The sequence below is a fragment of the Juglans regia genome, chromosome 3, assembly GCF_001411555.2.
Source record: "Juglans regia cultivar Chandler chromosome 3, Walnut 2.0, whole genome shotgun sequence".
Classification (NCBI taxonomy): domain Eukaryota; kingdom Viridiplantae; phylum Streptophyta; class Magnoliopsida; order Fagales; family Juglandaceae; genus Juglans; species Juglans regia.
Genome location: NC_049903.1, coordinates 19412592 through 19438269, shown reverse-complemented (window position 1 = coordinate 19438269; position 25678 = coordinate 19412592). Strand labels below are relative to the sequence as shown.

General features: G+C 36.4%; 1 protein-coding gene across 2 annotated transcripts; it reads right to left on the bottom strand.

Annotated features, from left to right (window-relative positions):
- Positions 1 to 458: 458 nt before the first annotated feature.
- On the bottom strand, positions 459 to 24578 carry LOC109009641 (anaphase-promoting complex subunit 4). Of its 2 annotated transcripts, none has more exons than XM_035688843.1 (19): positions 24370 to 24568; positions 24164 to 24275; positions 23998 to 24089; positions 22512 to 22595; positions 21487 to 21726; positions 10888 to 10965; positions 10166 to 10317; positions 9766 to 9926; positions 9576 to 9676; positions 9424 to 9498; positions 8156 to 8335; positions 7359 to 7441; positions 7175 to 7249; positions 5830 to 5934; positions 5107 to 5245; positions 3377 to 3604; positions 3146 to 3298; positions 2582 to 2663; positions 459 to 969 (listed from the first exon to the last, which is right to left on the bottom strand). In XM_035688843.1, exons 1-19 carry the CDS (start codon positions 24436 to 24438, stop codon positions 875 to 877), a joined length of 2304 nt encoding a protein of 767 aa, XP_035544736.1. In that variant the 5' UTR covers positions 24439 to 24568; the 3' UTR covers positions 459 to 874. The 2 variants fall into 2 exon arrangements, with proteins under 2 accessions (XP_035544736.1, XP_018845765.2); XM_018990220.2 differs by having other exon boundaries at positions 460 to 969; positions 7175 to 7273; positions 24370 to 24578.
- Between the last annotated feature and the right edge of the window lie 1100 nt (positions 24579 to 25678).

The window sequence follows — 25678 nt, the reverse complement described above, 5'->3', positions numbered from 1 at the left end:
CAAATCTCAAAATAAAAATTATATTCTAACAATATTTTAACTTTATAATATTTTTATTTAATCTTTTTTCTCTCATTTTCTAAAACTCAATAAAATATTTTAACTCAAACCATTTAACTGCTATTCACATTTCACAAATTTCTCATCTCATCTCATCTCAACATCCAAGTGAGGCATAAATCTAGAAAAATGTTGATGTGCCAACATGCATGTCCTCCGTCCACTTCAACTATGTTTACGTATTCCGGTTCCAACAAATTTCAAATTGGATAGTGATATAACGTATTCCGGTTCCAACATGTAGTATATTTATTATGCCACTTCAAAATAAATAAATTTCAGTTTTTCAAAACTACGATCCATTTCATCGAGTTATAAAAGGGTATTTGATGATTTTTCTTTTTCCAAGCACATGTTTGACGAACCTCATCTTTGTTCCCTTTGTTGTTGGATGACTGAGACATTCCTACCACCTTGCTGAGTTCCCCATGAAAGCTCACCATTCCTTACCTTCTCTACCCTCTTAGACCATCCCTTTCCCCTTCGTAAATAGAAATCTCCAAAAAGCGACAATGGTTGTTCGTACATTATTGTGACAAGAGTGCTCTGCTTTCCTCTATTGAATGATTCATGAATTCCTTGCTATCCATCGACTGTAACATTGCATTCACTACGGACAACAGCCATTTCCACTTCACGTTTGGTTTCCTTAAATACAATGATAAATTCTATAGCCCATTAAGACCAAAATTATAAAAAAGAAAAAAAAAAAGATAAACATAACACAATTAATTAAACCCATTCAACGTTGTTTTTGTTTTAAAGTACAGTAAAAATAATTAAAAAAATATCAAACAAAAGACACATCAGGTCGTTATTCTGCATCTGAGACCTCATCTTCATCTTCCTCCAGGATGTAGACCAAGGCACGTTTTCTTGCAGCAAAAACACAAGCAACACCTCGGGATGCTGTTACAATAGGTTTCAATGTCAAGGTCAGGACACTAGCACAAACTCATTTCAACAAATCTACAACAAGGTTTATGTAACTGGTTAGGATCCCAGTTTAAAGACACTGAACTTTCTTCCATGCATGGAAGGAGGAATATATTCCCAATACTAGTTATCCTTGAGGTCAGATAATTGTCACATATAATAACTTCAAATGAGAAACTGAGGTTGCAACAATTTTGCTAATTCTTCTTTACACTGTGAAGTGTGAAGTAGCTTGAAAAGGCAGAGTGCATGAATCCTTTACCATTTAGAAAAGTCTTCAGTATACTTCCTGTATGCACAATAACTTCTCTCTTTCTAATGAATTTATCTCTCCGAAAAATACACTTTGCCCCAACAATAACTCCAATTCCAATTTGGCCGCCAAACTATCAAATTTATCATTTTACCCCAAAACTACCACTTCCCTTACAATTTGCTCACTCTTTTAAAATTCAGTCATTAGAATCACATCAGGTCACCTATTTTCCATCCAATGGTAAGATCTTAACAAGAGGGTAAATTGTAATTTCAATTTCAATAAATAACAACTCTAATACTTTGTTGGTCAAATTACAACAGCACTAGTTTGAGGGGGTAAAGGTCAATTTTCCCAATTTCTTATTAATTTAATGTGTTAAAACTTTAATGATGAAGAAATGAGGTATTGTTCAAGTACAGAGGATGCATACACAAAAAACTCCTAATAAGAGAAGAATGAAAAGAGTTAAAAAGTCCTCACAACTAGAGATAAAATGACTACGCAATCAATGATAAAGGTTTTAAGGAAAACAATCCTTCATATCTACCAATGTCTTTCCTTATCTCAAAGCTCTAACAGATTCTCTCTCCAAATACAACACAAAGCATCCCAAGATCATCTTGCACAAAGCTTCTCTCTCAAACAACTGAACCTTCAATTTCAACAGGCCCATTTCTAACACACTGAATTGTCCCACCCCATATGGCCAATTAAACTCATTAGACTCCATCCTCCCCCAAAACTATCATATTTTGCATCCACCACCAGTGGTCCAGTCTAAAGAAATTGGTACGCTCATCTGCCTAATGCCTAACCATATCACCAAGAAAGCACGGTTGAACCACATCAAATTGTGAGCCCCCAAACCTCCTTCCCACCAACACTGGAGATCACACTTGAGACCACTTTACCATGTGAAATCTCAACTCCCACGCACCACCCATGAAGAATAGGTAACTCTGGTTTTAGAGTACTCTCCTATTTATGGTGAATTAGACTTTGATATTATTGAATACGTAAACAATACGTACATAAAAACATCTTTATATATATACACAAAATATCCATACATACATACACACACATGCTAACAAATACTCCCATACTCATGCTCATAAAAGGTACACATACACTTATCAAAAAAAGAAAAGCGTACACACATACATACAGGACACACATAAGCACACGAGAGATTTATATCAATAGTCAACATAATTAATTCATCATCATGATCATTGTTCCACTAAATAGAACCCCTACCAGGATTATTGTTCTTCACAAAATTTAAAAAGCATAATAAACCAATATAAAATGAGAAAGACTCACTGCTAACTGCCAAGGGAGCGATTACACGGTGAGGGATACTGCGAACCTTTTCATTCTCCATTTGCAGGTAGACAACAGAGTCCTGCAAATAAAAACCTTCAGAGAACTTGGTTGTTTACGAAAAATCATCTTAAGAAAATACTCATGAAAGAGCAGAAAGGAATAAAATTTAAATGTTCTTACAAATAATAAAAAAAAAGCAACACATGCACACAAGTTCAGCAACCACACAAATAAGGAGGAAGTTGAGAGAAGACAAATGAAATGCTTGACTTGAGAGATTTTTATTAAAAAAAAAAAAAGAAAAAATAAAGGAAATTAAGATGAAATAATTTTCTCAAGAAACTAGCTGTTAGCCAGCATAGCCTGGAAAAAGGAGCTGTCACATTGTGGGGACAGAGGAGGTCAAATAAATAAAACACAGAAATCCAAACAGAGCAAATTTACAAAAACTACGAAGTTGGCAATGATATGAAGATGAAAAACTACAAATTCCGCACCAAACCTGCAACACCAACAACATTTTAAAGTGGAAATGAGGATGAAACAAGGGACCTAGATTACCTTTAGTTGGTGCAACATCCAATAGTCTGGACTAGTAGATTGTGAGATAGATACAAATGGAAGGTCACTTGCTTGTACAATCATCATACAGGCATCTCCAGAGCTTTCAGAAGAGGTATTAGTTTCATTTAATAACAAAACAAATTGACATTCCTGTTTATACAAAATGGGTTAGACAACAACTGAAAAATCTAAGCCACAAGACGGTACATAGTATATCTTGGTCTTCACCTTATATAAGGAAAGATCCACACACTGATAACCACCAGGAACGCACAGCAATACAATTTCCAATGAAGTATAACCCCTCTTGAAATTCATCGAGTGATTCATAAACCCTCTTGCTATGCCTATACAATTCGCAATCTCTGGGAAAGACTCATCCGGTACTTGGAAAGATATATAATCAATACACCTATTTTCACAAGTCTGATAAGATGAGGTGGCATGGGAAGCATCCTGCAGACGTAAGAAATGAGACCTTAGAATGCAGAGTGATATTCATACAAATAAGCAGAGCTCATTGATGCGGTTGTCTACTGTTCATTTAGTCTAGAGCTTATCGAGATTGTCACTCAAACACACTTAACAATCTCCAGATAGATTTCGTTATATAAGTTTCCCTGTTGGTGAATTTAAAATTTGGAGAACATACTAGGGTCCAGTGGCTAATTTTCACACACACACACACACAATAATCTTTCCATCGGTATATTCAGAATTATGCTCTCGACAACTATATTGTTTTTTCCAAGGGTGAATTTATAATTTTAAGAAATTATCAAGGTGCACATGCATGCACGCGCACTTGTATATCATTTTTTCCATTGGTGAATTTAATATTTTGTCAAACTAATTTTATGTTGTCATAGCTTAGTTACAAAAATATAGGTAGGTAGTCATAAAAAAATATAGGTAGTTTACAAAGAGGTGTAATTCACTTGATTTGGGTCATAGACATTTGAAATTAGTATTAAGGGTTATTTCTTGTTTAGTACGGATTCATAGCCCTCGTACTTTCTGTCCTCTTCTTGAACCCAAACAACTTTGCAACACCCAGGCATCATAACCTCTAAAGCAATATAACTCCAACACATGCCACCATCATTCCAACACAAAATTATCAATTCCACTCCAATGACCATTTCAATTTGTTTATTGGGATTGAAAGTATCAGTATTAGAACAATCCAACAAATAGTTTTATGTATATAAATTCATCAACACAATAATTTCTTAAATATAACAAATTTAACCGGACATTAAAGTTTTTTAATACTTATACTTCAAATATAAAACAGAATTACTGATAACCGTTTGCATGAAAATTTGGCAAAACTAGTGCTGAAATTTATCAAAATGTCAAAAGATAATTTAAGATAACTGCCTCAAGCCAAAACAGCTATTCCGAGGGATGAAAAAAGGGGATCCAAAAAACTTGTTCCTACCTAGGAAATAAGCTCATGAGCTAATAGGCTTATTTCACAGTCGAGACACGAAAGAAGACTTCCATTCCCATGTTAATCCTAGACATAGATTGCTTCTTTTGGTGTGAAGCAATGTCAAACCAAGCTGAATATGCTGAGATGAGTGGAACATACCAAAAAGGGACTGGAATTTAAGCGAGATGGAACAGGGGACTAGGCATTTTTGGTTGCTTGCCAGTACAACACATTCGCCATTCTGGCCAGAATGATACAGAAATAATAACTTTGCATTAACAGTGCCTTGCCACAGTGAGTTTTAGCCACCAGCTCTAGAAATCAAATGCTTGCAATTTGGCCCGATTCTTGTAAAATTTCTCAAATTCTATAATTTTGCGACCAACATCATAGAACCTAGATGTTTTTTATCAGGTGATTTTTTTATGGGTACTTTTATCGATTAAAGAATTATCAATCACTGAATAATCATGCAGTTTTAACACTAACAAGATGACATGGAAAACACACAGCACAGTACCTCATAGTATGATATTGATGCAGGGACAGGGAAAGAAGTAGGTACTGGCGAAGATGGAAGAGGGAATAGTGGCAACAGATTCTCGCAAAGTATCTTTTCGGATATTGTACAGTGGGGCATCTGAAAAGCTTCACTAAAACTGAAATAATAATATCATTAATAAAGTAATTTAAATTGATGTAAACTAGAAAAATATTACTCGAAAGAGATGAGTTTCTGTGTATGTCAAAATATAAAACGTAAGAAATAGTAGTCTACATATTCATCTATAAGAGGGAGGAAGAGTTGGAGAAAAAGAAAATATTTTAGATCATGCTTTCAAATTTGATTCAAGCAACAAAAGTCTAACAAGTTTTACTTAAATTTTTTTTATGCTCTGACTTTCAGAATCTTCGGCATTTCCTGTTTCCCCTTCTTTTTCTTTCATTATTTTCCATCCTAATAACATTATCACTTGAAAATATTTTAAAATGGCGTTCAGAACTCATTAGTACATATTTTTATGCTTGGGAAACTAATACAACCTGCAATTGTGATTCTGCAGTAAACATTGATTTTATTAGAATTTACAGAATCCAAACAGCACTAATTGAATGATGACATACTGGAACAAAGTTCTCTTTGGTTTTGGAAGACGTTAGAGCATTGCGCTGGGGGCCATTTTCACTGCTATCTTGATTACAACTACACCCTTTAATATTAAAAGAAGGAAGAAGGGAATACCTAGACTCCATCAGCTGAAATTCTTTAGCTAGCGTCCTTCGCAGATATTCGCAATCCAAAAATCCCCCAAAATTAACTAATTCCTTAACTCTTTGCATTGTTTCCCTGAAGCATTTAGACATCAGATTGCTTGAAGACTAACGTTGACACTGCAAATACATATTGACTTGAAAGGTGTGCAAGAGTGTGCATGTAATCATGTGTACAGATATGCACACTCACATTGGCAACAAAATGTAACCCAATTTTAGAGAACCAATGCCAAACTGTAGTTCATTTGAATTTCATTAGAGAAGTTGAAGAGTTTAGCAGTTCCTATGTAATATAAGAGCGTAGTTGTCCAATAATATATTTTTCTAGGAAACTTATGTGATTGACCGTGACCCTTACTTCCATTTGGTATAAAGACCAAAGTATAATCAAATTTTTCTATAAGCAGTTCAAGAAACTCTTTGATGCCCCTTCTTGTACATGCTCATTAATAATATTGATCCGGTTCACACAATATGTAATACCCAAATTCCACATTAGTTTCTAACAACATGAAACTGGGCTTTATATGTCATTTTACGGAATCTTCAAGTTGACAATTTTTTTTGTCATAGCACAAATGTGGCTAGTGCTACCCAAGGGTTGTTATATATGGTATTAGGGCCAGGTTGGACAGTTAGCTGTGTGATACTGGAGTATGGCCTTGACAAGCACCTCAGGAATTTAGGAGACAGTTTGTAAACCCCAGTCCCACATTTTTTTTTTCACAAGTAACACCTCAGTCCCACAATGGGAATATGGCAAACCTACATTTTTTTACTGGCACCAAGTGTCTGGGAAAAGTCCTTACTAATCCCGAGGGTGCATAGGTCTGAGCAAGGAGTTTCCCGGAAGTACACCTCGGATTAATTCAAGAGAAACTTCTCCTAGTCTGCTGGCCCCAAAAGTGTGAGGTTAAGTCTCACCTTGGCTACATAAGAGGAAAAACTAGGTTTTTAAAGTGATTTTAGGGAAGTTTCAAATTGACTAGTCTTTTAGGGTTCTAGCACAAATGTGGCTAGTGTTTCTCCGGATGTGATTGACTGTGACCTTTCCTTCCAACTGTCGTTATGGGTGGAGCAAATCCCATTCAGTACACAGACCATGGTATAAATCAAATTTATCTGTAAGTAGTGCATGCAATTCTCAAATGCCCCCATCTTGAACATGTTCATCAATAATCTTGATTTGATTTGCACACAGTATCAACCTCAAATGTCAACACATGCAATTGTTTTGCAAGTAATAGCCAAGCTGAAATTATCACAGCACAAAAATAATAGATGAGGATGTAAATGCCAAAAGTTCAACTTACAATTCAATTTCAATATCACCGTCAACTTCAGATAGTTCCAGTAACTGTTTGACAGGATCTTGATCATATAAAAACCTCAAAAATATTACAAGAAGTTCACTGCCAAAATCATAAATAAATAAAATGACCCCCAAAAAATGTGTCAATAACCATAAGAAATCAGAAGGAAACCAGAGAGGTGTACCTATCATAAGGTAGAAGCTGATCACTGGGTTCTGACATTAGTAGCTTTATACATTTTAAAAGCCAATTGAAGAAATTTGAAAACTGAAAGAGAGAAAAAAGAACAAAGACATCAGAAATACATATTCACAAATCCTAGATGTTATCCTCTCATTTGTTTTGGCCAGTTTTAAGGACTTCATAATTAATGTACACGCTTTTTAGTCAGGTACATACAATGTCGGTTAAAAAACATTGCTACTAAGAACAAAGATTTCAAATAGAATATTGAAACAATGATTTCAAATAGAATATTGAATAAATGATTTCAAATAGAATATTGGCACGAGCATTGAGAAAGAGAGAGCCAGATTGCTCATTGAAAAACAAAAACTGAAGGCTTCACTTATGTTAGTAATTTATTCCTTTGGTAATATGATAATGAAGATGGAAGGGGGAAAAGGCTACACTACAGGCTGAAACCAATTCTATCACTACAAATTTATCTTATAATAGAATCTCTCCTCCATGCCCTCAAAGAAGAGACGATGAACAGCTATTTTTTACTCAACTAAAATTAATGCACTTAACCAATACTCATCAATAGCAGCATATTCTGTCAAAGATTTTGACAACAATTTTGTAAGAGATACATAAATGGGAACTTCAGAATAAAGAAAAGAGTATTTCAATGTCAATAGTAAGATACCTACAACACAATCATGCAGTTACACTTCCAAAAATACTTCTGTCCAAAGAAATTAAGTGTAAAAGTTAAAAAAAAAATAATAAAAAAAAAAGATCCTCAAACAACCATACCTGCTGCACCACAGATGAAAGCACTCTGATAAACCGTTCGACTTGTACAAGTAACATACCCGCTTTTTCTGTTGCATCATTGATGATTGTCTCATCCAAACCAACACCCTTATAGCGTGCACGCCACCTTGAAAGGCCCCTCAACTCTCCCATCCTGAATCCAATTATTTCAGCAGCAGGCTGGGGAGTGGATATTTATCATTTAGCTTCTAATCAAGCCCATTGGTATAAGAACATGACAAACAAAACTATCAGACACATACAACTCCACCAAATAGCAAGCAGCAACAAATATTTTAAAGAAGAAAAATGGCCAAACTTTGGTGAGATATAGCATCTATACATCCGAAGTATAGAGAAAGATATAAGAAATGCAAATTAACTACTTTACAAGCCTTGCTTAAGAAGATTGTAATACAGTCAGCTTCAGCTCTTAGATATCAAGCATTACTTTGCAGTAATGCATTTGCATGTCAGCTTTTGATAATGGTAGACAGTAAAGAGATTTATCCTTGTTTACGATGGTTATATTTCCATTAGCCAAGTATTATTTTCACGAGAAACTAGCTTTTACCTGGAACAGAATTTATTTCTTAAATGAAAATATGCTAGCTTTTGAGATCCTAGTGTTGAAACTTTTGATTTTAATAGACTTTGTAATGACCCAATGAAGGCTCAAGCCACATTTGAGCTTATAATCAAGGACTAATCAAGATTTTTTTTATAGGTAAAAGTAAAGGACTAATCAAGATCACAATTAGAGTCCCTTGAAATTCATTATAAAGGGCAAGAAACCTCACTTTCCCAAGCAATGTGGGATTTAATTCACCACCTTCCCTTCCCATACACAGTCTGCGGTATTAAAATCTTCCCCCCTTAAATCCCCGAAGTCCTCATTAGGCCATCATAGTAAGTAGCACAACTCAAGTCTCCCACTTATAGTTAGGATTGGTTCTACGTGGCTTATAATGGAGGATTCCCATAGTGGCCTAGTGCAAGGGCTAGAACCAAGTGGGAAGACACCCACCCAGCTGCAAACTGATTTTTTTCCCGTTCAAAAATTTTAAAAGGCTATTAAAATTAAAGGTGATAAAAATGGAGTCTCAAATGCTCATTCCTTAAGAGTGTGGTCTCAAAAGCCAAAAGTGATGAATCATGGGATGCTGGATATATTTTCTCAGGAAAAAAATCAGATTGCATACCCATAAAGGTGATCGTGAATAGAAAGTACCAAGTCATTAACTGTCCAAAATAAGTAAATAATGCACCTGTAGATGATCAAGGACAATGAGCTGAAGTTCTTTTCCAGCACCACAAACAACCTTCGACACACGCTTGACACCCTATTAAGTGATTAACTTGCTGTATCAAATGTAAAATCAGAATCTCCTTCACAAAGTTGACACAAGATTGAGCATACCACTTCACCAAGAGAGTTAACTAGAAATTGATGAACTGCTGGACTAGTCCGTGCACCACCTAAAAGGCTAAGAAACTCCTCTTGGGGAGATGAGTCAAGTCCTATATACAAATGGTATAAATGATTAAACAAAAAAATAGTTATGAATTACATTAATGGACTGTTCCTTTGTGTTACTAGTAGCACTTACCATGGTCTATAATCAGTGTAGACAAAGAATCAAACTTCTCATGAAAATGGTTCATGGCATCAGACCACTGCTTACACATTACTGATAGTGATGCGCGGATAACCTCAGTCAAATCCTCAATATTAGATGCTTGCTGAGCCACCTGATGAAGCTCATTTTTTCTGTAATGAGGGACAGAGAGAGTGAGGGATAGGGAGATGGGGATAGTTTGATACAGGGAGGACAGATATATATCATTATTATATCAATTTCATGCCCAAAACTCTAAAGCACATTAGCAAGAAAGAAATTGAAAATGTGACCCAAAAACAAAAGAGAGGACCATAAACAAAATGAAAAAGGAAAACAATTCTAGGACAACACAATTTAGAAGAAATCCCATTTTCTACTGCAAAGTTACCTCTTCCAAAATATAGAAGTATCAAGGACGAAGCAATGCAAGCCATCCGTACCATGTCCAACCAATTTTCCATTTTGTGATTCATTGGTATCTTCAAAAAGTTCTCCAGAGCACATGACTATCAAATGACAAAGATCTTTTGATAAAGCAACCTAATGAAAAAATAATGTAACAAGATCAGATTTTTGTACACTATTAGGAGTTCACCTGCGAGCAACTTTAAAATAAGGAAGTATAAGAGGGTTTCTCTACAACATGTTCGTGACACTAAAAATTCTGTATGCATACTAATCAATAGAATATGGAAAAGGGGCCATAGGTGGACTTTCCAACTAAGGAGACTGATGATCCTTTTACCCGTGCTCATGAAGAAAAAACGGATCCAACTCATTTGATCACTTATTTCCCTTTTTTCTTGTTGCATAATCTTTTCATCTATTCAAGAGAACTGTGGCCAATCATAAAAGAGGTGAGGTGACAAATGAAAGAGAAACTCAAATAGCAATCAACTTGGATAGATTTATTGGTATATGTTAATCATTAATGTTGCTCGTGTGAAAACAATCTGGTCAAGAAAATTAATTAAACCATACCATATGGATGTATAGAATGGTCGTGTAAACATCTTTTTTACTATTTTTGATAGGTAAAAGGTGTAAACATCTTATTATCAAATGCACAGCGTAAAAATGTCAAGACCATTCACATGAAGGATAACATACCTTGTAAATGGAAGCATTAACAAGTCGGTAAGTAGCTTGAATATCCACAAGAGTAGGAAAACTGAACTTGTGTATGTTCTGAACATGAATGAGGCATAAACAATTAATATAAGATAAAACAGGTAATTAAGCGACACATCAAAACATAAAACTGAAAATATATTGGACTAAGGTATTCCCAATATTTGCTTTGTTTTCTCTCTCCTAAAATTTTCTCTCCGTACACTTTTTGCTTTTCTTGGTTTTTTGTGTTTTTGCTTCTGGTGTTGGGTCGTCGATGGTGGTAGTTCCTTGTGATGATTAATATGTAGTCCAGTTGGGTGTTAAGTTCAGACTGGTGGGTGAAGTAATCGAAGGTTTTCTTAAAAGTTCAAAAGGCGCAGACTGAGTACATCTTCTATGTACCTCTTCATTGAACTTAAGGTGGTGGTGGGTGTTTGATGGTGGTTGTGTGGAGTGGTATTAGAAGGAAAATGCCTACTGTGAGAAGTGTAGCAATTGAGTCCAAGTTTTTTGAGGTACGGGCAGATGGGAGTGGAGTGCTTATCACTGAGAGGGGGTGGAAAGGAGTGCAAAACTTGAGGCTGGGTTTGGACACTGCTCATTGGGCGTCAAGGACTTTGGAGGGTTGTCAAAGGCATGGCAGTAAGGGATATTACTCTATTTATAGAGAAGGTAACAGAGCTTTCGTCGCACAACAAGGCTCAATTTCCGGCGGCAGTTATTTGTCTCTGGTGGTCTATAGTGGAGGTGGTAGCCAGAGCTTCATCATTATACCTGGAGACAGAAATGGGTGGGGGTGGAGAAAACTTGCAGAGGCATTGAGGGAGGTTGGAAGCGAAGGTGGTAAGAAGAGAGTTCTTCCGTCTTTGCCAGCTGAAGCTTTCACGTCATCTAGGTCTTACAAGGAGGCTCTGCAGTCAACTCGAGACGTGCAAAAGTCAGATATGGCAGGCCTAATACGGTCAGGTGATCTTACTGTTTTGGGAGAAAATCAGAGACAAGATGGAAGTGGCAGGTGGTCTGGGCAAATTGAGATAAATTTTTTGAATGAATTACAGGATATGCAGGCTTCGTTGGAGGAGATGAGTGTTAAAGTAAAGGGACTTATACGCATCGTTTTGGGAAAAGAAGAATTGGGGCAGGGCTTGGGGAGTGGACGGGTAATAGGGAATGAAAACTTGCATGGAGTGGGTCAAGAGGCTGGGCCCAAAGGGAAGGCCCAGGGTAATTGGGTAGGAATTGGTGATGGGCCAGCTCTAAGAACCGAGCCCACGCCACAGGCGTCCTCTTTTTGGAGGAAGAAATCACGACATCTAGCAGGCCCACTGGGGGGTGGGTCAGCAGGCCCATCGGGGGGTGGGCCAGTGACACCGACACCGGCGCAACCCCAATCGACGTAGACGGAGGAAGTAGAGGCCTCGATGGAAGCTTTGTCGGTGGCAGAGAAGCAGATCCCGATATACTTACCCATAGGTTCCGATGTTTTGAGTTCCCTGGAGGGGCCTGAAACATGTATACCAAGATCGAGTCTTGGGCAGTGGATGGCACAAAAGGGAGTGGCGGCATACGGCGAATTAGTTGGTGGTTCGGAGGTGGAGGTAAGGGAAATCGTTGAAGGGGAAGGTCTAGAACTGAGCATTTATGAGGATGGGTGTTCATCTGGGATGCCACAGAATCCCTCAAGGAGTCAGGGGATGCCTTTAGATCTATTGTTCTCATCCGGGTTGTCACAAAACCTCTCAGTGGATATGCCCGTGGTTTTGGCGCATAGCATACTTTCTGAGGGAGCTCGAACAGAAGCTATAGTCATAGTGGAGTGTGGGAGCGCATCAGAGATGGAAGGGGAAGGTCAGTTGATGATGCTTGAGTCAAGTAAATGCCCTACAGTGGGGGAGGAGTCTGCAGGAGTGGATCCTACTCCAATAAGTATGATTCTTCCTACTGTCTCAGATGATTGGGTATTGAAAAAGGTAGAGGAACTTCAAAGTTGCATGGGAGTTTCGTGTAAAGGCTATGAAGAACAGTTTTAAGGCACTGATTATAGCCATTGAGGTAGGACAACATGGTGCAGGGTCAAAAAGAGATGGGGAGTTAAAGAGGCTGACGTGGTTTATTAATTATGATGGAAAGGAGGGCAGTGCAAGTCGTGGAAGAAATAAGGGGAGGGCTGGAACAGTTGATAAATGAAGCCCAGAATTTTGTGTTGGAATGTTGGGGGGTTGAATGAGATTAATAAACGTATGCGAATAAGAGCTTTATTAAGGCAATGGAAAGTGAAAATCATCTATTTTCAAGAAACAAAGTTGAAGATTATCAATAGAAGTATTATTCAGAGCTTATGGAGTTGTCAATATGTAGGCTGGTCATATTTACCTTCGAAAGGGGCTTCGGGTGGAATTTTGATTATGTGGGATAAGAGGGTGGTGGAAAATAGTGATGAGTTTGTGGGAGAATATTCGGTGGGGTGTTCTTTTAAAAATACTGAAGATAATTTTTTATGGGCGTTTATTGGGGTTTATAGTCCTAATTTGGACAGTGAGAGGAGGTTGGTTTGGGATGAGCTTGCTGGCCTATGTTCTTGGTGGGAGGTCCCATAGTGTATAGGTGGGGATTTTAATGTGCCAAGATTTTCCAATGAAAGATCAGGGGAGGAACGACAAAACCAAGCTATGGTGGATTTTTCGGATTTCATTTTTGAGGTAGGTCTTATGGATTTACCGTTAATGGGAGGCGATTACACTTGGTCTAATAATCAAGCCTGGTCAAGGCTGGATAGATTTCTCATTTCTCCCTCATGGGAGACACAATACCCAGATGTAAGTCAGACTAGGCTTCCAAGGATATGCTCTGATCACTTCCCTATAATGTTAGCTTGCGGAGGTATTCAAGGGGGTAAAAGGCCGTTCAAGTTTGAGAATATGTGGTTAAAGGTGGATGGCTTTGTGGATTTGGCAAGGCAATGGTGGAATTCATACATTATTGAGGGCAATCCTAGTTATGTATTGGCTGGAAAGTTGAAAGCCTTGAAGAAGGACTTGAAGATTTGGAATGAACAGGTAGTTGGTGACGTAACTTTACAAAAGAAGAGTTTGTTTCAGGAGTTATAAGGTTTGGAGGGTGTAGGAAAAGAAAACATCAAAAAAGGTCAGGTAGTTTCTGAATTAGAAAGACTAACTCTAATGGAGGAAATTTCGTGGAGACAAAAGTTAAGGGCCTTGTGGCTTCGGGAGGGGGATAGAAGCACAAAGTTCTTTCATCGCATTGCCAATGCACATAGGAGGTTTAACTCCATTGAGTCCTTGAGCATAGATGGAGATGTATCTTCATATCAGGTTGAGATAAAGGAGCATGTGGTAGGGCATTTTGAACATTTGTTATCGGAACCTCATGCATGGAGGCCCACGGTAGATGGTCTAGCCTTTGAGGTAATTGACCAATATAGTATGGATTGGGTGGAGAGACCATTTGAAGAGGAAGAGGTAAAACAAGTAATCAGGAAAATGAATAAAGATAAAGCTCTAGGCCCGGATGGATTCACAATGGCTTTTTTCCAGGTGTGTTGGGAGGTGGTGCGAGAGGAGGTAATGCTGGTTTTTCAGGAATTTTACACTCATGGTAGATTTGAGAAAAGTTTAAATGCTACTTTTATTGCACTAGTCCCTAAAAAGGCCGGTGCAAGAGAGGTACAAGATTTCAAACCGATTAGTCTTGTGGGCAGTGTGTATAAGATTCTTGCCAAAGTTTTTGCTAACAGGATGAGCACGGTCATGGAGAAGATTATCTCTAAGTCTCAAAATGCTTTCGTGAGGGGGAGGCAAATTTTGGACTCGGTTCTTATAGCTAATGAATGTTTGGATAGCAGGTTCAAGTCAGGAGATCTAGGTATTTTATGCAAACTCAATATGGAGAAGGCTTATGATCATGTAAATTGGGATTTTTTTATGTATATGCTGAGGAGATGTGGTTTTGAAGAAAAATGGAGGAAGTGGATGAGATATTGTGTGTCATCGATTCGCTTCTCGATTCTGGTAAACGGTGATCCTGTGGGCTTTTTTAATAGCTCGAGGGGTCTACGACAAGGTGACCCACTATCAACTCTTTTATTTGTCTAGTTATGGAGGCTCTAAGTCATATGGTGTCGGCGGCAGTAGAAGGAGGATTTTTTTCAGGTTTCTCAGTAGGAGATACCCATGGTTCCACTATTATTTCTCACCTCTTGTTTGCAGATGACACTTTGCTTTTTTGTGAGGCAAATGAAGGGCATATACAATCTTTGAAGGCCATTTTACTTTGTTTTGAAGCGGTATCCGGGTTGAAGGTTAATCTTGCCAAGACAGAGATGGTTGCAGTTGGTGCGTTAGCAATATTAGAGGGTTGGCAAATTTTTTGGGATGTGGGGTTGCTTCGTTGCCATTGAAGTACCTTGGACTCCCGTTGGGGGCTTCTTTCAAAGCAAAGACAATTTGGGAGGGGGTGCTGGAAAAATTTGAGTGTAGGTTGGCCGGGTGAAAAAGCTTGTATCTCTCTAAAAGGGGGTGAATCACACTTATGAAGAGTACCTTATCCAATCTCCCCATATATTACTCATCTTTATTTCCCCTCCCCGCTAGTATTGCTTCTAGAATAGAGAAACTTCAACGGGATTTTTTGTGGAGTGGGTTAGGAGATGAGCTTAAGTTTCATCTAGTAGGGTGGGAAAATGTATGTTCCCCTTTGAGAGACGGTGGATTGGGGGTCCAGAATGTGAGGGCATTCAATAAGGCACTATTAGAGAAATGGTTGTGGCGTTATAACCATGAGAGGGGGGCTTTATGGAAAGGGGTGGTGGATATGAAGTATGGAAGTGAAAGAGGGGGTTGGTGTTCTAAAGAGGGTAGGGGGACATATGGAGTGGGGCTATGGAAGTTTATACGAAAAGGCTGGTGCTCTTTTGCTAGTAATACTCGGCTACGTTTGGGGGATGGTAGAAGGATCAACTTTTGGCAAAATGTGTGGTTGGGAGACACGGCCTTGAAGGATGCTTATCCTATGATTTTCAAAATTGCACGGGAAAAAGAAGCTAAGGTGGCTGACTTGCGGGTTATTAACCAAGGTACACAGGAGTGGATCATTAACCTCACTCGGGATGCACACGATTGGGAAGTGAATGAGCTAGTGGGAATTCTGAACATGCTGTATAACATTTCTACTGCTGCCTCTTTGGAAGATACGATGGTATGGTGCCCCTCTAGGAAAAGGAAATTTTCGGTAAGCTTTTTTTATGATTCTATTAATATGCATCAAAGGCATATGTTCCCTTGGAAGAACATCTGGAGGACTAAAGCACCTACAAAGGCTGCATTTTTTGTGTGGACGGCGGCTCTAGGGAAGATTTGGACCTTTGATAATCTTAGAAGACGTGGCCTCATTGGTGCTGTTTGTGCAGAAAAAGTGGGGAAACGGTGAACCATTTACTTCTTCATTGTGACTTTGCTCGAGATATCTGGACTTATTTTTTCAGTAGAATGGGTATAGCATGGGTGATGCCTGATAGGGTGGTTGATTTGTTTGCAAGCTGGAATGGGATCTCAGGAACATCACAGATTGCAGCAGTGTGGAAGATGGTTCTTATATGTATTCTCTGGTGTATTTGGAACGAATGTAATGAGAGACTTTTTGAGAATCATGAACGCTTTTTGTAAGAGTTTAGGAGCTTTTTTTGGAAGACTTTGTTTGTGTGGGCCATTGCTCTTGATTTGAATGGTCTTAGTTTTCATAATTTCCTTATAACTGTTTCGAGTTCTTAAATAGGTGTATTCACATGTATACTTCTAGTGTACATGGGCTATGCCTACCTTCATATCAATAAAATAACTTATTACTTATCAAAAAAAAAAAAACTTATTAGCAAAAAGATGAAAATAAGAATAAAGAACCTGGAACAAGTTAGGTTAAAACCAAAGTAGTGACTAAATTATAGGACTGTTCAAAAAAACAGTAAAACTGAACCGACCAACAGGTTTTGCACAGTTCAGTCCCCTTTTTGGCCTAGCACAATTGGTTTCGGTTTACATTTCACTTTGTTTTTTTTTTTTTTTTTTAGTTTTCAGTTTGGTCCTTGGGCATGCATTTTTCACCATGGACTAGACTGGACCTATTAGAATCCATGTATAATTAGTTATTTTTTAATATTTTTATATACTATAAATATTATACAATTGATGTTCCTCTAAAAATAATATTTGGCTCAAGTGGTAAAGGCCTTGAGCTTGGGGGTATGTTGTTCTCCCTAGGTCTAAGGTTCAAATCTCCTTGGGTACAAACAATCTCTAGGGGCCATCGGACTAGGGGATTTTCCCCTTGAATAACCTGAGGTGCACTTACTAGAAACTTCTTGCCGAGGGCCTGTACACCCCCAGGATTAGTCAAGACACTGTTCCCAGACACCTAGTGCCAATCAAAAAATAATAATAATATTTGGCCTCTACAATTGATATTTGGGCTAAGCACTTGTACATTTGGGCCATAATACCAACCAGCCCAAACCAAATCATCCTGGTAAACTGAACCGAAAACTAACTATAGACTGAACCGGATGGTTTCAAGGTCCATAAATATGGAACAATCAGTTCAGTTTGGTCTAGAAAACTACTCAAAGACCAACCGAACCAAACCGATTTCATACTTGCTGAATTTTTTATTTACAAGTATAAAAAAACTTTATTAAAGCAAGTAACAAGGCATAGCCCAAGTACACAAGGAGTATACAACTGAGAACACCGAGTTACAAATTAGGAGCTAGATGTGGATACAAGAAAATCATGAAAACTAATCCCAAAGAAAACAATAGCAAAGGCCCAAAGAAATAAGGTATATAAGAGAAACATCTAATTCATCCACAGAAGCGTCGTAGCCAATTCCCAAGAAGCACCTTCTTAAAAATCCCCAACCCTCCACGAGGAATCAGCACAAACCTTATCTCATCTCACCAAATGAAGCTTGGCTTCCTCGCCAATTAATATGTAGGAAGTTTAGCAAGAGTGCTCCTGATTAGAGTGAGTCTTCCCCTGTTTGACAAATCTATTCTTTTCCAGCCTGTAGCCTTCTCTCAAAATTTTCAATGACACCATCCCATCGCCTTTGACTTATAAGCAGCACCCAGGAGAAGACCAAGGTATTTCATAGGAAGAGAAGATGCCTTGCATCCCATAATACAAGCCAATTCTATTATATTATGCACATAACCCACTGAGACCATCACTGATTTCATAAAATTCACCTTTAGACTAGAGACAACTTCAAAGCAAAGCATAAAGGCCCTCAACGATTGAATGTGGCATTGAGCCGGTTCACAAAACAATAATGTATCATATACAAAAAGAAGTTGGGAGATATTGACAAAAGCAAGTCGAGTTCAAGCAAGTCGTGGGTAATCAAGCTATATTCATTTAATTTTATTTGAATATGGATGAAGCTTGAGCTTATCATCGATGTATATTTTATGTTCACGTCACCAATGGTTTATTTATTTTCTGAACAAGTTCTAGCTTGTCCACAAGCTACTTAGATGTGAAAATATATATTATTTATATTATATCTTATAATTTTATTTATAAATTTTGACAAATCAACTTTTTGTAGATACCTTTATATACCTTTCTATAGATTTATAGAAAGTTTTGAATCATGTTGCTCAATTGGTAGCATTTAATTATGTGGATGAACATAACTACAAGCAGTTTAGGTATTACCAAGTACTGAAACAAGTATCGATTTCCCAACATGTGGATGAACTGAAAAGGTCATCGGAGACTGGCTCTCCTCCGCATGGTGTAGCAACCAAGGCTCTGCTCAAGGATAGCATTATTTAGTTGATTGATGAAGATGTTCTGCATGGAAAGAGTGTTGGATTAATTGAGCTGGATGAAAATCCATTTAGACATAGTAGGGTAGTGCCAAGAGGGCATCGAAAGAGCCAATGGATATAGATGCAAGCTCCATAAGCCAAGCAATAATATTGTTATTGATTCTCCTTTCGATCTCTGTAATATGGAAAATCATGAGGTTTTACTAGAGACAGACCATAGGAGGGGTTGACAAGGTGAGTGAGTGGACTTTGACGCTAAAAAGGGGAAAGAATGTGTCACTGGGGTTGGTTCCACTACCTATGTTCAATATGAAGAGGGGGAGGTTGTTTCTATATATGTTTTTTTTTATAAGTAGGAGGTTGTTTATATATATGCAAGAGAGAGAAATAACAATGGGCAATGGATTGAGGTGGGCAGTAGAAGTACAAGCAATGAGACCACATCTATTAAAAAAAAAAAAAAAAAGCAGTGAGACCATCATGTCCACTTTGGACCTAGAAGCTTACACAAAGGTGGAGCCAGTCAAATGAGATCATGTCATCAGTTGATTATAAAATTAATGATGTCACCAATTCTTCAAATTGGGTGATACAAATTGAGAGGCATATGATCCTATTAACTGGGAGTTCCTTTTACATTTGTTTGAGGAGATGTGGTTTTGGGGAATATGGCAATCTTGGGTAGCTTATTGCATTACTACTATTTGTTTCTCTATTCTTTGTTATAGTCATGGAAGTACTAAGCAAAATGCTAACAAAGTTGGTCAAGGGTGTTTTATTTCAGGTTTCTCTATGGGGGCTGGAAACATTGTTGTAATTAATCTATCCCATCTTCTGTATATAAATGATACTTTGCCATTTTGTGAGGCTGACCCAAATCACCTTCAATGTTAGCAAGCTTTACCCTAATGCTTTGAATCAGTCTTCAGATGTCATCAGTTAATCTATTAAATTCCACCAAAAGGAGAAGAGGTGAAGACGTTCATTAGCATCCAAGAGAGTACTGTTGAACGAATGTTCTTTCTACAACATACGCTATCCTCATATTAACAGCCTATTTCCATGGAAGAGCATGAAGCAAACAAAGATTACATTGAGAGTTGTGTTTTTTGCTTAGACAACCACTCTTTGGAAGATTCTGACATGGATAATTTAAGAGAGACCCAGGAACACACAAAACAAAGATATGAACTAGGTAAATAGAAATCAATATCCATGATCAATTGGTATTGCACTTGTAAGAAGGGTGAGGAGTCCGTTGATAATCTTCTACTCCATTGCGAGATTGCAAGTGCACTATAGAATGACCTATTCGGTCAAGTTTGATTGGCTTGTGCTATGCCCAGAAGAATTGTCAATCTTTTTATTGTTGGAGAAGACTAAGTGATGGCCCCGCTAATCACAGTAGTGTTGTAAATGGACACTCTTTGACTCATTTAGTGTAATTGGAAGGAAAGAAATTATAAAGCCTTCAAGGATCACAAATTATCAAAAAAGAATAGCTCAAGAATTTCTTTATTAATACTCTTTTCATTTTGACTACATCCATAGACTTCAATAGACTAAGGGCTTGTTTGGGAAGTGAGATGATCTCATCTCATCTCAAAATTTCTCATAATTTACTTTCCAAACATCACTCAAACAAACACTTTTCAATTTCAAATCTTCAACTTTTTTCATTTAATCATTACCTAATCATTCCAACTTTCCAAACAAAACACAAAAAACAATACATTTTTTTTTTCAAATTTCAAAAAAAAAATTATATTTAAAAATTATATATATTTTTTTAAAAGTATTAAGAGATTAAAAAAATTATATTCTAACAGTATTTTAACTTTATAATATTTTTATTTAACTTTTTCTCTCTCCTTTCCCAAAACCCAATAAAATATCTTAACTCAAACCTTATTCATATAATTCTCTTCTCATCTCATTACCCAAGCATCCCCTAAGCATGCATGATTTTCTTATATCATTTTCTCCTTCTAGATGGGTGCCTCTTGAATACTTCCTGTCTACTCAGGTTACACCTTTTGCCATTAATAAAAAAAAAACAGATTTCTTGCTTATCAAAACATAATAACAAATAAGAAGTTATATGAGCTTATGCGAGTCAAATCTAATTTATCATGCGTTATAACATTAAAATCAATCATCATTTTACATCAACAGCTAATTTACAAAACAAACCTAGCTGGATTCAAGTTTGGTTGAGTCAATCCTGAGCGGCCAATCAAATAGTCTTGTTTATCTACATCTTCAAAGATAACATAAGGCTGTGACAAGAATAGGAAAGGTAGAATACATACTTCAATGGCCCAATAACTAAATAGTAAAGATATTTGATCCCTTTCTTCTCTAGGCCTAATTCATAAATTACATCTTCCAAAAGTTGTCTTGTGTATCCTGCCATTTGGTAACAGGAATCTAAGTTCAAGCAAGTTTTGCGTGAGAGAATCACAGCCCTTTCGCAAGTTACAAGACACTCTTTTAGCAATTTGGATGATCAAATTTGGCATATAAATAGGATCCTGTATAAAAATGAAATATGCATTAACAAAGCAACTAATTATAGCAAAGCATAACACACTTTTTTGTGGATTGTACAGCTAATTTATAGATTTCATGATACACAACTTGAAACAACAAGACATGGCTATTTAAGAGAGCCATTGACAATCACAGTCACCAAGCCCATCACTTATGCACTATGATAAAGAAGTATTCAGAGTAAAATAGTAACTTACAATTTTGCCGATTGGAAAAATGCCAAATATGCTAAAGCAAATGCTTCCATCCTTGTCTCCACTACACAAGATGTTAAAGCGTTGTTGTGAAGAATTTGAAAATTCTCGAAATGAATCTTCGTTGTCATCCATGAAGCTAGCATCTCCAGATACCACTCCAGGCATTCGAGGAACTGTTGGAGCAGGAGGAAAGAAACATGAAGTACGATCTTCATATGTAGATAAGTTACCATTGCCATCCTGTAACCCAATTCGAAAAATGAGATGGAAGTGAAAATATCAGTTGCAATCAAAGAAGTAAACCCCTTCCACACACCCCACCCCTTCCCAAACACCAGAGAAAAAAAATGGTTCAACCAAAAAAGAGGACAAATGAAAGAGTCAGCAAATGTTTCAAATAAAATAATGGTGATGGTAAGGGCTTTGGTCTTGGGATATACTCCCCCAAGTCTAAGATTTGTACCCTTGGATGTAAACAATTTATAAGGGTCACTACCCATCAATGAAAGGCTGATGATTTATTTGATCCATGTGATGTGGACCCATTACACAGATCAGAAATTTAATAGGGTAAAAAGATATGTTGTGTTTGCACGGTCTACAAGATTCCTTGTCATGAAAGTTAAAAAAAATCATGTGTACTTGGGCTATGCCTATTTACTTGTCTGAATAAACTTTTCTTACCTATAAAAAAAAAAAAAAAATAAAAAAAGAAAAAAAAAAAGAAAGAGGATTTTAAAAAATTTCAAGAACACCCAAGATTAACTTTAATTTCAAACTTAATGGAGTTTATTCAAAACTTATTTGTTCAAAACATATATTCAACTGAAGTAGAAAACAATACCAGCTTAGTAAGAATCCCAACAAAAGCTTCCAAAAAATCCCAGTCATAATTCTCACAAACGATACTTTTTTAAAAGTAATAATTCCCACAAATGATACTTATTTCTTTTTTATCCATAAATCCATCAAGCTCAAAATGGTACATGGAATGCACATATATAGATTAAAAAGGAAAGGCATACTTTCATAAGATGATTATCCTCCTCCCAGTTAAGACACAAAACAGCAGCACTATGGGACTTTAAACTTCTCAACAACCTTCCATTCTGCTTGACAAAAAGGATATCAGTGATTAGAGAAGGCATAAACAATGAAAAATTCATATTTTTATAACATGGACCCTCACCAAGGCAAATCCCTTTGGACTCAACCCTAAGAGTAAACCCCAGATACACAATCCCAACCATTCATAATAATGTATTAGCTAATTCCAAGTAACTCCTAGGGCAAAATTGAATTTAGGATGTCCAAGTCTGCAGCTCACCCCAAGTCTTCCCATTGAGCATTAGGCTGCACCTTGACGGGTAACAAAAAATATAATTTGAAGTATACAACTCACAGTTTTCCACAATCAAACACATTTACAACGACAAGATGACATCACCAACGAGCAAGCAATATGCACTAGATTTTGATCAGCAATATGCACTAAATTAAGAGCTTCTACATTCGTCACGTTATCTAAATACACTTCAGATTTCTACATGTTGGTAAAAGGAATAGCCATGCTTACATGATAAAAAATGAAATGAAAAATATTCACATGAATGAGAAGATGTATTATTACCAAATTTTTATGATAAGTTAAAAGATATGTAAGAGATGAAAAAAAATTATTACAAAACTGAAGCAACACAAACACCCAGCAAAAGAATCCAAATTAGGCAAACTTAAATCCTTATTTATAAAATCGCACCTTTAATCAAATGACTAGTCAAACGTAAAGAATATGATTTAAGAAAAAAGAAAGTAAATCTTCATCCTATCACAGTTGCCAACATAAACACAAAATTGGACATGGTGTAACAATGCAATAAATAGTCTCCAGAAACACTACCAGAGAAAAATTAAAATCATAATCTTGTATTTTATTTCAAAGCCACAGAAATTTTAAAGACAAAACTCAGTAATATCAAAGCCCATATAATCGCTTTCTAGTCTGTATAAAGTATGACCGGTACAATGGCTACTTTATTTACGGGCCATCTTAGCGATTAATATGAACCCCTTTTATGTTTTTTATTGACAGTTGATAACCATGTTATGACCCATAATAAAAAGTTGACAGCCACGTTATGTGTTTGGCTAAGTAATTCTTGAGCTAGGTCTATGTTACTCATAATGCAGTGACGACCAACCCAAGCTCAGTTCACACGCACCATAAAAGACTTTCAAGCTGATATGAAACGGGAAAAAGGGCCATAAGCTGCATTTCCGCAGACATTATATGCAACCAACATTTGTTCAATTATTATGTTTTTTTTTTGATCGGTAATGCTTTAGTGATGTTTTGATTGTTCAATTATTATGTTGCTCGCTAAACTAAAGAAAAAAGCAATATTCATGAAAATGATATATTGTCTACAGCATGGAAAATATGGGTCTCAAATCTAGGTGTATAGCCAAACTATAAATAGCAAATAAGAAAAATAAAGTAAGGCCGTCAACTTCAACATCATGCAGTGTGACTGTTCCATCTTCAAGCCCAACAGCTATTGCCTTGCCGTCTGGTCTCCAACATAAGGATGTTATGCACCTTCCTGGGCAGATTTTAGAAAATTAGCCAAAACAAAAGAAATGGCGGGAAGGACGAGAAGATGAGAAAGATATTCACCAGGAGAAATCGTCCACAATCTCTGCCAATTGAAACGATGCAGCAAAATCTTTGAGTCCTCCGTGACCATGGCCAGCAAATCCTTCTCCGGATTCCACTCCGCAATTTTTATCTATAATTGTAAGAAAGAAATTAGAAAACGCACATGGACACATACAGATACCTTCGAAACCCGTCGATCACAAAGCCATGAAAGAAAAAAGAACCTGAGAAGCGACCGGCTTATCGAATTGAAGCTGGAAAGGAAGCACGCGCGGGGACTCGTCCGTTTCCATGGATAAAGCTTGGAAAGGCTGCCCGAAAAACGGTGAGTAGCTAAATCAGGGACACTAAACTGCAAAGAAGGTAGAAAACCCTAGGCGACCGAGCCACGCTACAATGCCAGTACGATTTGTGCGTTCTGTTGGCGGGAAATAATTAGGTTAAAATGATAAATGAATGTTTTAGATAAGAGAAATTATATTTATAGTGATAGATTGTGCAAGTGCGATATATTTAGGGGTGTAACTGGTCCAGTCTTATTTGGTTTTGAATAAAATTTAGGACCGAATCGATATGTACCGGTTTTGTATTTTTTAAAACCAATTACGCACTAGTTACCTTCCTAAACCAGTATTTTCAATTTTATCGGTTTCCGGTCCGGTCTGATTTTTCAATTTTTTTAAAATGTAAGTTTTACAATTTGTCATTAAAATTTTTTTATAAAAAAAAATTTGTTTGATTTAAAAAAAAAATTTTTATACTTTTATTAATATATTAGACTATATAATAGTATTAACATTAGACTATTGGTATAGTTATAAGTTATATATTAGTATTAGTTATAAACTTTTAGTGATTTAGTATTAAAATTTTATGTAATAATTTATAAATTATAATAAGAAATTATTTCATATATAAATATATATATTATATATAAAATTTCACATAAAAATTTATAATTATACATTATATATAAAACTTATATATATTAATATTTAATATATATATATATAATATTTTGTATAAAACTTATATATAAAAATATTATTTTTTATTTTTTTTAATCAACCGATTCGGTCCGGGCCAAAAAATCCCAGAACTGGCTGGTTTTTACATTTTAAAAACTGGTTCCAGACCGGATTGGTTCAAAACCAGTAAAACCGGTCCGGACCAGACCGGTTTTCCAGTTTGAGTTTACACCCCTAGATATATTATTTTAAAAAAAGTAAATAAATATGAGATTTATTAAAAAAATTAATTTTTTAATAATAGATTTAATTCTTTTTCAAAATGAGTATATAACGCTTGTACAACTCATGAATATATATAATATTATTCAAAAATTTAAAAAAGTGGAAAAATAGAGAGTATTGAATATTCTAAGACTGCAAATATCACTTTTCAATTTAAAATAGTTATTCTATTGAGATTTCTCATAATCCAATAGAGTAACGTTTTTATGCCCCTTAATAAGGGTGTAACCAATCCGATTCAATTTGGTTTTGGAGAAATTTTAGAATCAAACCGATATAT